The 16,508-nt window shown below is 46.3% G+C and overlaps 1 protein-coding gene and 1 long non-coding RNA gene across 2 annotated transcripts; one reads left to right on the forward strand and one right to left on the reverse strand.

Annotated features, from left to right (window-relative positions):
- Positions 1–12,065: 12,065 nt before the first annotated feature.
- LOC115541120 (uncharacterized) lies at positions 12,066–14,950 on the forward strand. The gene is made up of 4 exons (XR_003976273.1): positions 12,066–12,530; positions 12,955–13,068; positions 13,397–13,483; positions 14,501–14,950. It is a non-coding gene; the product is annotated as an uncharacterized LOC115541120 (long non-coding RNA).
- On the reverse strand, positions 14,849–16,490 carry smdt1b (single-pass membrane protein with aspartate-rich tail 1b). The gene is made up of 3 exons (XM_030352900.1): positions 16,294–16,490; positions 15,232–15,388; positions 14,849–15,127 (listed from the first exon to the last, which is right to left on the reverse strand). The coding sequence occupies exons 1-2, from the start codon at positions 16,453–16,455 to the stop codon at positions 15,251–15,253; spliced, it is 300 nt and encodes a 99-aa protein (XP_030208760.1). The 5' UTR covers positions 16,456–16,490; the 3' UTR covers positions 14,849–15,127; positions 15,232–15,250.
- Positions 16,491–16,508: the final 18 nt, after the last annotated feature.

Genomic DNA, 16,508 nt, shown 5'->3' on the forward strand with positions numbered 1-16,508 from the left:
GGCTGGAACACTTACTGGCAATTAGACACAACCTTATAGTTTCCATGGAAACACTTTATTCTCCCTCAGACATTTATCACGTGTTTCATCGCCCCGTTTGTTTATTTATAACGAATGGTTGTTTTTGTACTTTACAGGTGGGTGTATCAGACAGATAGAGGGAGACTGAGTGGGAGAGGAGTGGAGAGAGGGAGAGAGAGGGAGAGAGAGAGAGGAAGAGAGAGAGGGCGAGAGAGAGAGAGAGAGAGAGAGAGAATGGGAGAGAGAGAGAGAGAGAGAGAGAGAGAGAGAGAGAGAGAGAGAGAGAGAGAGAGAGAGAGAGAGAGAGAGAGAGAGAGAGAGAGAGACAGAGAGAGACAGAGAGAGAGAGAGAGAGAGAGAGAGAGAGAGAGAGAGAGAGAGAGAGAGAGAGAGAGAGAGAGAGAGAGAGAGAGAGAGAGAGAGAAAGAGAGAGAGAGAGAGAATGGGAGAGAGATATATGGGGAGAGTGACTGAGAGAGAGAGAGGGAGAGAGATATATGGAGAGAGTAACTGAGAAAGAGAGAGAAAGAGAGAGGAAGAGAGACAAATGTAGAGATTGAGTGAGCGAAATAGAGAGAGAGAGAGAGAGAGAGAGAGAGAGAGAGAGAGAGAGAGAGAGAGAGAGAGAGAGAGAGAGAGAGAGAGAGAGAGAGAGAGAGAGAGAGAGAGAGCGAGAGAGAGAGAGAGAGAGAGAGAGAGAGAGAGAGAGAGAGAGAGAGCGAGAGAGAGAGAGTTACAGAATAATGATCGCTGAGGGAGTTGGGGCGGGTGGGGGGGGGTCAACTGGGGCCGCTGAGAACAATTATCAGATGACCTCCCTGTTCATGCAATCTCTTCTCTTGAGTAAAACTTTTGGGTGGTACGCATTCCTGGTTGTGATGGCCCCGGTGTGCAGACCTTCAATCTCAGGATTAGATTCCATCTCATTCGATTTGGGCCAAATGAGATTGCACCTCATCATCCCTGTTGGAGAGCTGCTTCATGACGCAGATGATGAGAAGCCCTGCGTTAGAACGGGTCTACGTGACGGCGTTAAGGGAGAGGAACGGGTCCACAAATAGATGCTCCAATTAGTGCGTCCCACCACGGTCCAGGGAGGGCCAGAGCCAGCGAGGTGAAGGAAGGACCGTCCTCGCGTCCAGAATAGCTGGTCTGCGTGTGGACGTGGCGCAGGTCTAAGTGACAGTCACTTATGAGTTGGCTTGGAAGCACAACTGGCTGAAGGCAGTGTTGCACTTATGTCTGCATCAGTCCATCCTACACTCTCTCTATCTCGCTCTCGCTTTAGCTTGAGTATCGCTCGCCCTTTTTCCCTAAATCCTTGCAGAAACAAAACAACACACTCACAGACACGTACACACACTCACACACACGTAAACACACAGGCACACGCACAAGTACACACACACACACAGGCACACACACACACACAGACACACACACACACACACACACTCACGCACACGTAAACACACAGGCACAAGCACAAGTACACACACACACACACACACAGGCACACACACACACACACACACACACACACACACACACACACACAGACACACACACACACACACTTATCTTCAATGAAATTCACTTCAAACCCCATTGACATCATGGCAGTTTTAGCATGTGACCATGCAGACAACAAGGAGCTACTTTCTATGTTCCTGTGTGTCTCTGACTCCTCCCCCTCGGGGTCTAGTAGCCAATGCAAGGCAGGGCTTCATAAAGCGTATCACTTTCAAAAAGTATCCAGGTCAGAGAACCTTTAGAGAAACAGGCTATCTGGGTTTATAGGTCCCCCATGTTTATTACAACTCTATCTCATGTCGTCCAGCACACAAATCACAAGAACTTAAATAAAAGGCTGCTGTATACAATTGAAAGGTTTTAAGAGGGAAAACCCCACATCTTTACATTTGCAACCCCATATTGCTACTGTAAATTGATCCTTGCCACAGCTGGGGTTTGTGGAAGAGGATGAACACTTAACAAACCCAGGGATTATTTCCAAGGCAGTAGGACACAAACCCCTCAAAGAACGCACGTCCTTCTTTTGTCTTGTGTCTCCCTGTTTTAGAGACAGCCTCTTCATAGCATGTTAGTAGTAGCCAGCCTCAGTGCCTGAGAGAGAGCAAACCAGAAAAATATCTAAATATATACATGCAGCATTTGCTCCTCCAAAGAGCCACACCTGCTTCTCCTCCTCCTGCTGATTTCTTAGCCCCGCCCCCCTGCCACAGAAACTTTTCCCATGTTTTACTTTTTAAATTTGGTCAAATTAACTATTTATACAAGCTTGAGTCTCACTCTCAAAAAGCATCTTGATAATTATCAACATGAAGTTCAGTGTCTCGTGTTTGCTGAAGTCTGTTTGGTTGGTTGCATTTCCATGGATACCGGACGTCCACCTCTCACCTCATGGTAACTGTTGCCACAGCAACTGAATGAAGCTATTCTAGTGGTTTGCACTGCATAGGCATAATGATAACTGACACTATTCTTGATTGCTTATGCAATGTTATCTAACGTCACTGTTTCATGTAACTTAAAAATAGACGAGGGGAAAGAAAGAACTGCAGCTTCCCAACTGCATTAATCACCAAATGATTAATCATAAAGTTTGCCTTAAAAGCAAAGCAACTTATTTTGGTTATGTTTTTCCTCAATGAGCTGAACAGTGAAGGACCACTAAAAACATATATGGTTTGTGTGTGTGTACGTGTGCGTGTGCGGATGTACATTATGTGTTGCATAAAAGTGCATAATGAAGCATGCATGAATCTTATACAAATCCCACTTATTGTATTGTATATGTTTAAAGACATTTCTGTTTAAAGCTGAAAATAACATGCATCCCATCCTGGCGGCTGAGTGGGTGACAAATCGTTGTTACAATTCTGTCTCAACTTTTGATACTAGCTTTGACAATGAACATTGTACCTCAAGAGAACTGCCAGAGAAACAGTTCAACAGCTGTTATCTGACTCTTCTGTTTATCCACCTCTCAAACACTGTGACATTATTTACAAAATGTCATTTCTGACATTTATTGAAATATATATGGAACATTTGGGCTTTATAAACAAGGAATTTAGTCAATTTATTCTGAGGATTGCATTGTTATTTGAAGGCTTTAATAGTCAGTGGTCCAACAGGCTTTTGGTGGAATATATTGTGCAACATATTATGGGGTGCACTCATTGCTCACTAATATAATTACACAAACAATCCACTTCTTGGGGTCAAACTACTACAGCATGAATGGCAGCAGTTGATTCTGTATAATTAATGAATGAATGCCCAAGACGGTCTTTAGGGAATACATTGAAATCTAATATGCCATACTATGCATACACACAAACACACACACACACACACACACACACACACACACACACACACACACACACACACACACACACACACACACACACACAACTACACACACACACACACACACACACACACACACACACACACACACACACACACACACACACACACACACACACACACACACACACACACACACACGCGCGCACACTCACACACCCCCTGGAAAACGAACAGCCTATAAACGTTTTAATTAAACAAATCTATACCTATCTATAGAGCATCAGGAGAAAACTATTCTGGTTCCTAGAGTTAAAATTGTTTTGTTGCAATTGCATAATCATTGGATTATTCAACTTTCCAAACTAAAAAAAAAAAATCCCAAAGGCAACAAACCATAAATAAGATAATCTATATTTAATAATCGTTGTTTACAAATAGGTGAGAGGTTGAAAGGAGGGTCTGGGGTGAGGGTAAGCAAGGAGAAGGTTGACGTGTTCTAGTGAAGAACCAGAAACATGAAATAATGATGAGCCTGGCTAGGAACAAGGTTGAGTTACCATGAGCAACGACTCTACGACTCCACTACGACTCTGCTAAAGCACACGAGTGGAGAGCTACGAGGAAGTCGAAGGAACAGAGTCACTGCAAAGTCGGTGGAGTTGGTGGAGAGAGAGAGAGAGAGAGAGAGAGAGAGAGAGAGAGAGAGAGAGAGAGAGAGAGAGAGAGAGAGAGAGGGAGAGAGGGAGATAGAGAGAAAGAACCGCAAAAGTAAGTCTTTCAAAGTATTTTATAGTTTGTAATCCTGAAATAGATTGATAGCGTGTTTTGGCAATATCTATGTATCCCACCTGTTATGTAACTTTGTTGGCTGTGTAGACCTTGATGGCTAAGTGTTGCACGACTGATAATACTTTAATAATTGAATGCTTTGGTGTCATGGGATGCAATGACATGGTTGACATAATTGCTTTTCTTCATACTTAAAAATGGAAAATTTAAGTGGCAACTCACCATTAAAGGATGACTGGTGCCACATTAAAAATCAGCTACAGTTCATTCCATGGCTTTGACTGTATGTTGGCTGACTTCATTATCTTGTCAATACTGTGGCAACATGGTTAGTTCAAAAGAGTTGAGTAGTGTTACATGTCATTGTGTGTCCTTGCATATATCAGAAGATGATGATCGCAACGTTGCGTCCGTGGTAAGCGCGACTTCCCCCGTGATGACGTCACTAGGGTTGTTTGACCCGCAGTCCCCCTGAGTGGGAACTCAATATCTGTGACACCGACACTCAATCCAGGTGAAGCGTATCCTCAGATCTGCATTTCTGAAACCCGTTTTACCCAGAATAGACACGCGGGGCTCTCTGGTTTTTCTGTCCTATTGTGTTACCACATTTGGTGTTTTAACCTTTGGGGATGAGTGGTTAGATACTGCCAGGGTCAACTTGACCTTTTGACCTAATTTGCAATTTGTTATCCAATTTCAAAACGTTCATGGGTCACCAATGGCAACTTCAGGCAATTGCATGCAACACAAAGGAAGGGAAAAATGCCTTTCCTGAAGCATCAGAAAGCTGTGGTGTTGCTGATGTGTGTTTGGTGGCCACCATCTCCCTCCCCAAGGACCCAGAGGACCAGACAGGGAGGACTTTCTCCCTCATCCAAGAGCTCCAGCGCCTGGCTCTGCCAGATATGAGCGGATTTGACCCGTCCCTGACCAGAACGTGTGGCAGCTCACCAGTACCAGGATGGACGAGAGGGCGGAGGGGAGGAGGAGCAGGGACAGGTCCCGCCGGCCATCAGGTCAGACATTAACCTGCACAGTGCAGGCATCAAGCAACCTGATGTCAACCGATTAACTTGTGGATTAGGGGGTGAGTGGCCTTACTTTACGCGCAGAAAGGAATTAATTACCCAAAGCGAAAAATAGCCCAGAAATATGCAGAACTTAATCAGCTGCCTACTAAAATCCAATCAAATCTAAACTACATTATGGAAGGCCTTGATAATCTCATATTACCTAGTTTGGTTAATTCGAAGGGATCTTTGCTGATTCCCTCCGCAAACCCAAATATTCACTTTATTTGCTTAAGAATCAACAATTATGTATCAACATCTTCTTCTACTTCTACGCTTTTTTTTTATCATATCTGTAAAATTATCCCTACACATAATCCCAGAGTGTATGCCCGTAGAAAAAAAGGGGGGGGAATTTAGATTATTATGGGGAGATTTATTTAGATATGAAGGTCGACAGCTTTCAGTGGATAGAGAGTTGATCACTTTTCAATTATTTCAGGAAGAAAGTGCTTTTTCCTATACAGTATTTCTAAACTCCAACACACAGGTTTTGGGGCACATTCATAAATGTTCCCAAATGTATTTCTTGAACAGCTCTGGGGTCCAGAGGAGATCAGGGGCCGGAGAGAACCCTTGTCTCTCGAGACCGCCGGGGGTTCAGCGAGCAGCGCTCCAGCGCGGACGGCGACAAGCGTCCGTACCGCCACTACGAGAGAGGGCGGCCGCTGCCCAGCCACCACAGCCCCGAGCCCAAAGCCTGCGTCCCGTTCAGGACCGTGAACCTGGGCATCCCCTCTCAGAGGAGGAGCACCGACACCTTCATCCAGGAGACCTGGCGGAGCGAGTCCCCGCAGAGGTACACCTACCACTCCAACTTCAGGGGCAGGGGCGAGTCGCTGGAGAACTCCCCGTCCCGCCACTACTCTCAGAGCCCGGAGCGCTGCAGGCCCACCGGGTCGCCCCCCGGCTCCCAAAGCAGGGGTTCCCAGTCCAGGGGTCAAATTCACTCCAACGTGCCATCTCACGACCCGTCCCGTCAGCCGTCCCACACTCCGTCTGGGCATGCGTCCAGACGTTCCAGTCCATCCCACGCCCAGTCCAGTCATGTCCGGTCCGGGCACGAGTCAAGGCTGTCTCACGCTCCGTCCGGGCATGAGTCGAGGCGGTCCAGCCCGTCCCGCGGAAGGGAGTCCATCGTCTCCAGAAGCATCTCGACCTCCAGGGCGAGCCCGACCTCCAGGGCGCGCGGCGACCCCGTCTACTTACCGAACGGAGGGTCGGCTCCGCGGGGCCGCAGCAGAGAGTCCAGGCGTCCGTCTCAGACCTCCTCCGGGCACGGCTTGGACTCCGAGAGGCTCTACAGGAACCTGGAGACGCTCTCTCGCCACGGCTCCCTGGCCGGACCGCCGGCGTCGTACGAGAGATCTCCAAGAAGCAGAACGGCAGTCAACAGTTCGGCCGACACTCTCGCCGGGAACAGCCGTGAAGTCTCGCCGCTTAGGAGTGGTCGAGGAACGCACGGCCACACGCCCCAGACAGAGCTCCACTCCAGGGACAGCAGGCCTGACTGCTCCAGTAGAACCAGGGGCAGGGAGAGGTCGGGCAGATCCGAAGCTAGTCCTGCAGAGGGCTCTTGGCGTGGCTCAGCCCACTCCGTGCGTAGCGCCGCCTTCTCACACGGCTCCTCTCCGCCCAGACGAGACGCCGAACCCCATCTCCTCGCCTGTCCTCCGAAGTCGCCTACCGCAACCACGGAAACCGACCAGGGGAATGAGAGCAGAGTTAAAGACGGCGACAGGAGCAAAAGCAAGGTTAGAAGGGGCCTGGATGCCCTACTGACCCCTGACCCCAAACCGACTCCGGAGGAGCTTGAAGAGGTAAGTTCATATTTTCATGAGCGTGCCAAGTCCATGTATAAAAAGATCGACGAAGACTATGTGTTGTTCTAAACGTGTCTCCAAGGCGTCGATGACCATAGATGACTACATCGTCCTGGCGGACATCCCGAGGATCAGCCTGGAGCCAGAAGAGGACCTCCCGGCCTCGAGGAGGAGAACCCAGAGCCTTAGCCCCCTCAGGGACTACAGGGCCAGGACTCCAGGGTAGGGTCACAGCAGGGTACCCTGCAGAGAGATGCTGACACACTTTGTTCATAGTTCCCTCAGGTTGTTTAATATCCTTGGTATAGTTTTGGGGCTATGAAGCTGGTGATACCGATATAGATACATAGATATAGGTTGTATTGTGTAGTTATTATTTTGGTTGTAGCTGCATAGATTAGGCCTACAAGATGATGGTCGTAGATATTGCAACAATCTTTCTTGATTATAATATATTACGCTTTCCCTTATTCTGCGTTTTACTGCTGTCATTGCTTCTTGTGTCTCAGTTATCAACCGGAGATGAAAGCGTACAGCGCCAGGGCTGAGCTGGACGAGAGAGGCCGAGGGAGGGAGAGGGGCAGAGACCGAAGGGAGAAGCACCGGGACCAGGAAGACGGATGTCTGTCCCGACAGACATCCGCCACATCGCTGTACTCACAGGTACAACAGGGGACTAGCACGGTCCCTGCGTCCGTATCCAGCCGACCTTTGGTTTTAAGAATATCAACAGCAGCAAAGGAACCTCAGTGATACGTCTCTGTGACTCCATTTCAGGGTTCATCAGAGCATCACACAGGGAAGCGTAAATCTGCAAAAGAGAGAGTACTTTCTGAACCCGCTACAATGCAGGTGCGAGTCATCCCTTTGAGTCTCTCTTTAACGATGGCTGTTGCTGGAACATGTTTTAATAATCATGTTCAGAATAACCATCAGAATGATCATACTTTGTCGCTATCATAATTATTATCCAATGACCACAACCAGAGCCATTCAGAAACAGCCATTACAAGCATTTGTGTCCCCTTAAAGAGTGTAGTAACTGTTTTGACTTTCTTTCCTAACTGGGACACCATGCATTCATGGTAAGTTCTGTCTCTCTGTGAGGTGTTGACATATTTAAACCAGCTTCAACTCTTTGTTGTTGGCATGTATAAGTTCTGCCTTTGTTTCCAACCCCCCCCCCCCCCCCCCCCCCCCCCCCCCCGCCCCCCTTTTCAATTCCCACATCGCTCTAAATTTTTCCCTTCTCTTTGGCTTGATAATCCCAACACTTTCTCCCCCCTGTCATGTTCAGAAATCATCCTGTTGTGTTGAGAGTTAGTTTAAATGTGGATTGTCAACAACAATGAATCTCGTCCCTGCATTGTGGTTATAATAGTTGTTGCTGAATGTTATGCAAGACATACTCACAGCACTAAGATTTCTCCTGACCACGACAATGTTCCATCCTGTTCTAAACCCGGGTCTCATTACAGCTGGGTCTCGCTCCCTTCCAGGGATGGATGTCCAAGCTGGAGACAGATGGAAAGGTAGGGACAAATCTCTCACCCCTCTGGCCTTCTGACACCATGACAGCACCAATGAAGAGATCCATCCTTTGGTGCATTCTGCATCTTCAATCATTTATACTTTTACTGTCATTACCGTCATCTGAAAAAGGGGGTCTATGGAATAAATGTAATGTTTTCTGCCTATCAGTGGAGGAAGCACTGGTTTGTCTTGGATGATGTAGCGCTGAAATACTACAGGGACTTGGAGGCTGAGGAGGTGAGTCCAATCAGTGCTCCATCAAGGGGGCTTGGCAACAGGCTTATTATAATAAAGTATAATGGAGTATCACAATTAAATATTGTACACATTTAACATACACAAGAGTGCAATATATTGTATATTACTGATAGCAGTTAGGCTTATGAGTTTTTTTCCTTTTGAATAGATTTCTTTCTTATATTTTCTTTAAAAAATAGCCATTTTGAATATAAATCTATGAACTACAGCTGTATCTTAGAAATGGTTTTTGAATTGTATTTAGATGACCAAAACACAGAATAACACAAAATAATATTATATATTCCTAAAAGGTATTTTTAGAACACGTTTAATAGAGATTACCCAACACTTTAGTCAATTGGCTCATATAAATGAAGGTATGTAAATGGTTAGGTTTGGTATGGAACCCATTTGGAAGTACTTCACATCACACATGCTGTTTGTCTTGTGTCTCTGTTGTTCACTCTGCTGTGTTGCAGTCAGACGACCCAGAGGGAGAGATTGAGCTCATGACCTGTGTGAATGTGTCAGACTGTGAAGTGGAGAAAAATCACGGCTTTCAAATTCAGGTACGTAACCGATGTGTAATGTTTAGTCATTCTATATTCTACACACACGCACAGGCAAAAAAACACATATAGCCACACACACACGCACACACACACACACACACACACACACACACACACACACACACACACACACACACACACACACACACACACACACACACACACACACACACACACACACACACACACAAAGACAGATGGAGAGCAATGCAGCTCGCACAGAAACGAAAACAAATTGAATGCCGCAGATTTTATTTTTCTGCTTTCCTCTTCTAAGCCATTCACTTATGTATGTCTTTATCTCCTCCGTCTCCGCCAGACAAAGAGGGCAGTGTTCACTCTGTCCGCCACAACCTCCAGAATACGGAGGAACTGGGTCAAGCTGCTAAAGCAGGCCATCCAGCAACACACGCAGTAAGTCGGCCGTTAAAGACAAAAGTGTGCAAGTGCAAGTATGGTGGGCTCCTGAACACTGATATATACCAAGAGGGTAGAAAATACTGATGCAATTGGGAGTCGTGATTCTTGCAAAAGCATTGCAAAATATTACTGCATCCCTGCATATAATAGCAGGTATACCACTCAGCATAAAGTAAAAAGACTGCTGTTGCCGCACTTTTTGCCCTCATAAAATGTTACTTATTGCTCTTAGTAACTTTATAAAAAATATTAGCAAATAATATGTACCAGCTGATATGAACATTTTATGCACTCTTGGAATACCTTGAGCATGCTAGAGGGGCATGTCTTCGAAAAACCATTTTCTGAATTCCTGAGCATGGCCAGAAAGGTCAGACGGCATCATTGTTGTCAACTATTGTCTTACTTCTGACGTGCAATATGATCCTCACGTCTCCCCCTGGTTCAAAACTAAGCCAATCAGATACCGGCAGTGAGAAAGAGGACCCCCTGTCCCAGCGGCCGTCGTCATGCCAACCGCCTGCTCTGCGCACCTGCAAAGAGTCCAGTTATGAACGTTCTCCAGCCAGTGCCGGCGTTAACGGCGCAGCCACCGGCCTCCACAGAGCTGCTCGCCACCCAACCCATTGTGTAGACCCAGATCTTGAGGCCACGCCCCCGGACCTGTCTCCGGCCAGTCAGAGAGAGGCAGGGGAGGGCTGGGACAGGGAGCAGGCTAAGAGATTGGAGGAGAGGAACAAGTGGTTTGAGGAGGGCATCACCATTATGGAGATGAACAGCAGGTGGGACTCCATGGAACTGAAAAAGGGGAGTGTGCCGGTGCCAGCTTCTGACACTATGGACTCTGAACTCAACAGGAAGTGGGATGAATTCGAGAGAGTGTCGTTCAGGGACATGACTCCTCAGTCTCTCATGGGAGCCCCGACACATCAGTCAGGCCCCAGAGAGGATTTCCCGCCGTCCCCTCGCTCGGAGACCTACCCGTCGAGCCGTGAAGAGACCTACGGGCCACCGCTTGGTTCCCGAACCGAGGATGACCTGAGCGACCCGGAGTCTTCGCCGTCCATGAATGGCGGCCAAACGGCCCAATCACGAGCGGCAGAGGCCCTTCAAAAAGAGGTAGGACATTCAACCACATTAAAACTGTAAAGACGCCTTGTAGAACGCTAAGGAATATGTGACATGTGAACTAACTTCCAGATGTTTTTGCACATGAAACGCACAAGAGAAATAATGCAGGAGGCAAACCGACCAGATAGATGTAGAAATGGTTCAAATCACCGAAATCCCCAGGCCATGTGTAATGAGTTGGATACAACGACGGATCACGTAAAACTGATTTCCTTCCGTCCAGGCCCTCTCGCTTAAACAACAGGTTGAGGGCATCAAAAGAGAGAGGGCGTCTATGGGGGTGGAGGTGGACAGTCCGTGTGGCCCCGGGGCCCCCTGCAGGGCCACGATACAGGCCCTGGTGGCTGCTCACAGGACGGCCCTTCAGGAGCTGCAGGAACAACACGGACGGGAGATCCGGGATCTGGGGGCCCAGCTGGACCGACTGCTGCAGGAGGGGAGCCACAGGTCGGCCAGAGGTAGGGACAAGCCGGGGGGGCGATGGTGTGACGCATGGAGAGGCAAAGCAGCAGATTGCGCCCCGGCAGGTGGACAAGTGGAAGTTAAACCCAAAGTGGTCTCTGTCAGCGGTCAATCCATACCTCTAAGATTCTCTAGTCCTGCTCCATCTTTTGCGTCCAACTCTAGAACTAGAAACACACATTAATCAGAGTTCAACCACTTGGTTGGAATAATTTTTCCGATAATAATACGTATCATACATTTGTCTTGTTGTTTTTTTGCCAGCTGTCGCCAATACAAGTAACAAGAGGCATTTTTATCTTAATGCAGAAAAATAATGATGAAAGAATTATGAATGATATATCAGAAATGAAAAAAATGAAAATGGATATTTTAATGAAAATAAAATACAAATCTATGAAAAGACCAAAGATGAGGTTGCACACAGAGCACCCTGCTTTTACAGTCGTAGAAAACACACTCACTCACTTCGACAGCAGAGAGTGTGTTCCAGTGGGTCCACTTCGCTATTCCTTTGTCATCATGATGGTTTTGCTCGGGGACTGTCTCCTCAGCAAAGTTCAGTCTGCAAATTGGTTCGCATAACTCACAGTGCTCCACATGCGGACACAGCGAGGCTATTAATACCACCCACCAACTTGTTTGTTCACTGTAGCGATGGAGGCCTTGAAAGGAGCCCACAAGGAGGAGATGGAGAGAGCGGGAAAGGCCAGGCAACCAGCCACAACAGGAGGTGCATTAGTCATCAGAGGACAGGTGTAAGTCTACCATACAAACAACCCCAACCATAACCCTGTATTCTGTCATCAAGGCCTCTGATGTGTCCCACAAGGCTGATTACTGTATATGTATCTGTTTGTAAGCATACTTGTGTGTCGGTGTTTGTGTGCATGTGTGTGCCTGCGTGTATGTGTGAATGCGTGCACGCTTGTGTACGTGCATGTATGCGTGGGTGCATTGGTGTTTGCAGGCCTGAGACGTTACGATCAGAGATGGACGTGCTGTCTGCGTGTTACTCTGAAAGGTGCTCTGAGCTGAGCCGCACGGAGTACCACACCAAGGACCGAACGACAGAGCTCTGCTGCAGAGAGAGAGAGACAGAGAACCTCCGCAGGGAGAACCAGGTAGGATTGAGAGAGAGAAAGAGAGAGAGAGAGAGAGAGAGAGAGAGAGAGAGAGAGAGAGAGAGAGAGAGAGAGAGAGAGAGAGAGAGAGAGAGAGAGAGAGAGAGAGATGGGGAGAGAGAGATGGTGAGAGAGAGAGATGGGGAGAGTGAGAGAGTGAGAGATGATGAGAGAGAGTGAAAGAGAGAGAGAGAGAGAGAGAGAGAGAGAGAGAGAGAGAGAGAGAGAGAGAGAGAGAGAGAGAGAGAGAGAGAGAGAGAGAGAGAGAGATGGGGAGAGAGAAATGGTAAGAGAGAGAGAGATTGGGAGAGTGAGAGAGTGAGAGATCATATGATATAATAATGTAATTGTCAGTGCAGTAGATCTATGTAATGGCAAAATTGCACTTGCAATCTTCATCCAACTTGTTCCTTTTCCTTTTCAGGAACTTAAGACCAAGCTTGCCGAGGAGATCAGTCGCATGCGTTGTTTCATCACAGGTCAAAGTTCAGGGGTCATATCCCCTGGTCACACAGATCAGGGGTCATCCAATGTAGAGGTATTTGTAACAATTGATGCATTGCCACAGTACACTGTTTCCTTACTCTTAAAAGGGACAATTTAGAATTTGGCACAGGTGAAATGTTTAAATATGCGTCCCTCTCTTTGTTTATAGAATGTTAAGAGAGATCATGAGATAATTGTCTTGCCATCCTATAGCATTAATGCAATAGTTAATAGAAATAGCAGCAATGTTATGTCTCCATATTTCATTCGAGTTAAGTTAAATACTGCCATCTACTGCTGGCAGCTGGCGTGAACATACACTGGTGGCATTTGATTTGAATTTTCCGTATTGACACAGTGGCATTATTTGTGTTATTTAGATTATGTTAAGAAAGAAGACAAGTGAGGTGGAATATCTCCAGAAGCAAGTGAGATGTCTACAGAATGAAGTGCAGGCCCTTACCAAGGTATCGTTGATTCCACATCACTTTTACTCAGCATACAATAAAAGACAGGATCATGTTAAAACTAGTTTCCACAAGGACACACTTTGCCCAGTTTCAGTATCAGACTTTTTCTGATACCCCCTTGATCAAGATTAAAACATTACGTAATCAGAATCAAAATACGTCAATATTATTTTTTATAGATATATTGTTGTACCCAATATATTTTTTGTTGACCTTTTTTTTTTAATTATTGCAAACGACTATAAACTAAAAATAGACCATAGATAATCACTAAACATAATATCACAAAATAAATATATGTACTGTATATATTTTATATTTTGGTCCCTGTTCCTCTCCCAGTGAACCTCAGGCTCCTTTAGGGACCCCTTTACTAACATCTGGCATAGTTATCTAATAAGTCTCAGTTGAAAACCACCATCTTGACGTTAAAATGCCTGAAACCCTTTTTGGAGGTTCAAGGTTTGGAACAAACAAGTGAATGAGGCAGTGCTCAACGGATCCCAACGGATGACTGCACAAATATTTGCATGTCCTTAAAGGGCTCTCTCCCTCAGGAACGAAGAACCCATTCTAAGGGACTGAGAAAACAGTGTTTACAAAACTCTCTCCATCATTTATCCTCAAAGTATGGTCACTACTATTATCATGCATAGCATGAATGGTATGAGTTTAGTTGCTGTTATAATATATACAAAAAAACACGTAAAACACCGAGAGGTGATCTGTGCTACAATGTCAGAACACCATGTCTGAACAGCAATAAGCTGGACTCTTTTTCTCTCTCTCTCTCTCTCTCTCTCTCTCTCTCTCTTAATCAGCCCTTGTGGCTGTGTAAACTGGGCCACCTTGTGGTCTATCATAATGAAACAGAATTTGGTTTGTGTTTACAAAGAGGGGGTCATTTTTTGATTTGCATAATTAAATCCTCTACATTAACATATGTAGCCACCAGAGGTCAGTGTTTTCCCTGCTCTTCTGTGACTGCATGCGATGCTCTGACCCCAACTGCAGGAGAATGAGGGAGCCTAATGGACCGCGACATGGAGGGCTACGTTGAACTGAGTAAGATGAAGAGCCACAGCCAATAAAAGATGTGCTCCATCAAAGAACACCCGAGACTGGCCAATACTACGCTTCAGGAGGGGGACAAGAGGCCGCTGATTGGTGGGAACAACTAGTCCCTGGCCCTTTAAGAGTGACATCAATACTATGCAGAGAAGGGAAGGAAGTGTGATGCAGTGTTACCGTTACTATTGGCCGACATGGACTCAGAATCATGTGTACCATTGCATTTGGAAAATCAGTTTTGTTACGAGTGTTACTGTAAAGATGTAAAAAACAAACAGTTATACCAAAAGATGAGTTACTTTTTACTCTGTTTATTGAGTTGCAAGACACACCGACATGCAGACAGGAGTGAGGACTAATAGACAGATCGCCTTTGTAGTCTCACATGATTATGACATGACACAACTTCAAATGATATTACGGTAATGTAAACGATCTGAAAGAGAGGAGGACGGGAGCTCTGCGATAGGGAAGGCATCCCGACACCACCGTGCTTGTCGATTCCAGCGAAATCTACTGTTCCCTCTTTATTGCAACTGGCACACTTTCCCACCACCGATCCGAAGCACCCTGTGGAACACAAGTCATAATAACCAAAGGTTCATTTCTGGACGGTCGTATGCAAGTGTGCTTTTTGTTTTTGTCAACATTTGAAATGAGGTGATAGACTTTACATTTTAAGAGGCTGAGTGATCAGTCATCATCATCATCATCCTCCGGGACGAAGATGTCATGCTCCTCCAAAAGAGCTGCAAAGTTCTTGCTGATCAGCGTTCCGACGTAGAGGAAGGGCACCACCACGATGGTCATCCGGATGAGACCAAAGGATGTCTGGACAACACGGAGGAATAGGGTGGGGGGAGAGAAATGTACACATTGGGCATCTTGGGAGACAATGTGTGCACCAGGTTCTACAAAGAACAGGGCTGGGAGAGAATACCGTTTGGCTGGTGATGTTAATCCTGGGGCCTTGGCAGGCAATGCAACATGTTTTTATACACACTAGATTTACATGCATAGTGAAGCTTTCAAATGCATAATAAAAATATATTTGGCCTTAACGCATTGTAGCACTGTCGACCTGCAACTGTTATTGATTGGGGGTAGAGAGCATTTAACTTGCAGGCCCTGCTCCACAATGAAGGCACACAATTCATAAAAAGAACAAGTTGGTGCCATCCATTATAATAAATGCCATTCAGCTCTACAAAGTCCTCATATATGATCGTTGGCGTAAGTAGAGAACGTTTGTTAGGGAATAAAAGCTCAGTAATACTAAACACTGATCACATAAAAATAATTAAGCAAAGGACATAAGGCCCCAATATGGCCCTCATAAGGCCCCAATAAGCCCCAAATATGGGGCTGTCTCGAAGTGCTCTAAAACCCTAGTCTCAATGATCGTCCACGGTTGTATTCAGCCGTTGCTTCCATTTCCGGGGCTACCTCTGGCCGATGTTGACGGCTTTTCCGGATCTTTCTACTCCAAATATATCATTGTTATTGGAACACGGTTTTTATATCAGGCGAAATAGTGACAGCACTTTAGGGCAGACTGAAACTACTGCCACTGACCAGAGACGTATTAGGGTGAAATCCCCATCGATTAATTTGCTCAGCTGAACGGTCCGGGACGTATTTGATAAAGGTGGTGTCAACATTCCCTGAGTCACGCCTACACAGTCAGAACCACCTATATTCAGAGTTACAGCCCGATGGCATCCTTAAATACCTACTTTATTCGGTTTCGGTAGGATGGCACCAGACGCGGTTGAAACGACGGTTCGACACGGAACCGCCTTAGAAAGGTTTGATGTTTGGGAGCATTTCTCACGGCCCAGTAATCCAATATGTTTTTTGGCAAGTTGCCGTGAGAAACGCAGTACCGCCGTCGCCATTTTCCCCGAGTGTATAGGGGGGCGGGACGATGGATCTGGAGATATATTTGGGG

The sequence above is a fragment of the Gadus morhua genome, chromosome 3 (genome assembly GCF_902167405.1).
Source record: "Gadus morhua chromosome 3, gadMor3.0, whole genome shotgun sequence".
Taxonomy (NCBI): domain Eukaryota; kingdom Metazoa; phylum Chordata; class Actinopteri; order Gadiformes; family Gadidae; genus Gadus; species Gadus morhua.

Bases quoted from the DNA above. Each gene is read 5' to 3' on its own strand.
- smdt1b (XM_030352900.1), bottom strand. From the start codon at position 16,455: ATGGCGACGGCGGTACTGCGTTTCTCACGGCAACTTGCCAAAAAACAT. The intron at 15,389-16,293 runs GTAGGTATTTAA...CGTGTTGTCCAG, and splicing joins TCCTACCGAAACCGAATAAA to ACATCCTTTGGTCTCATCCG.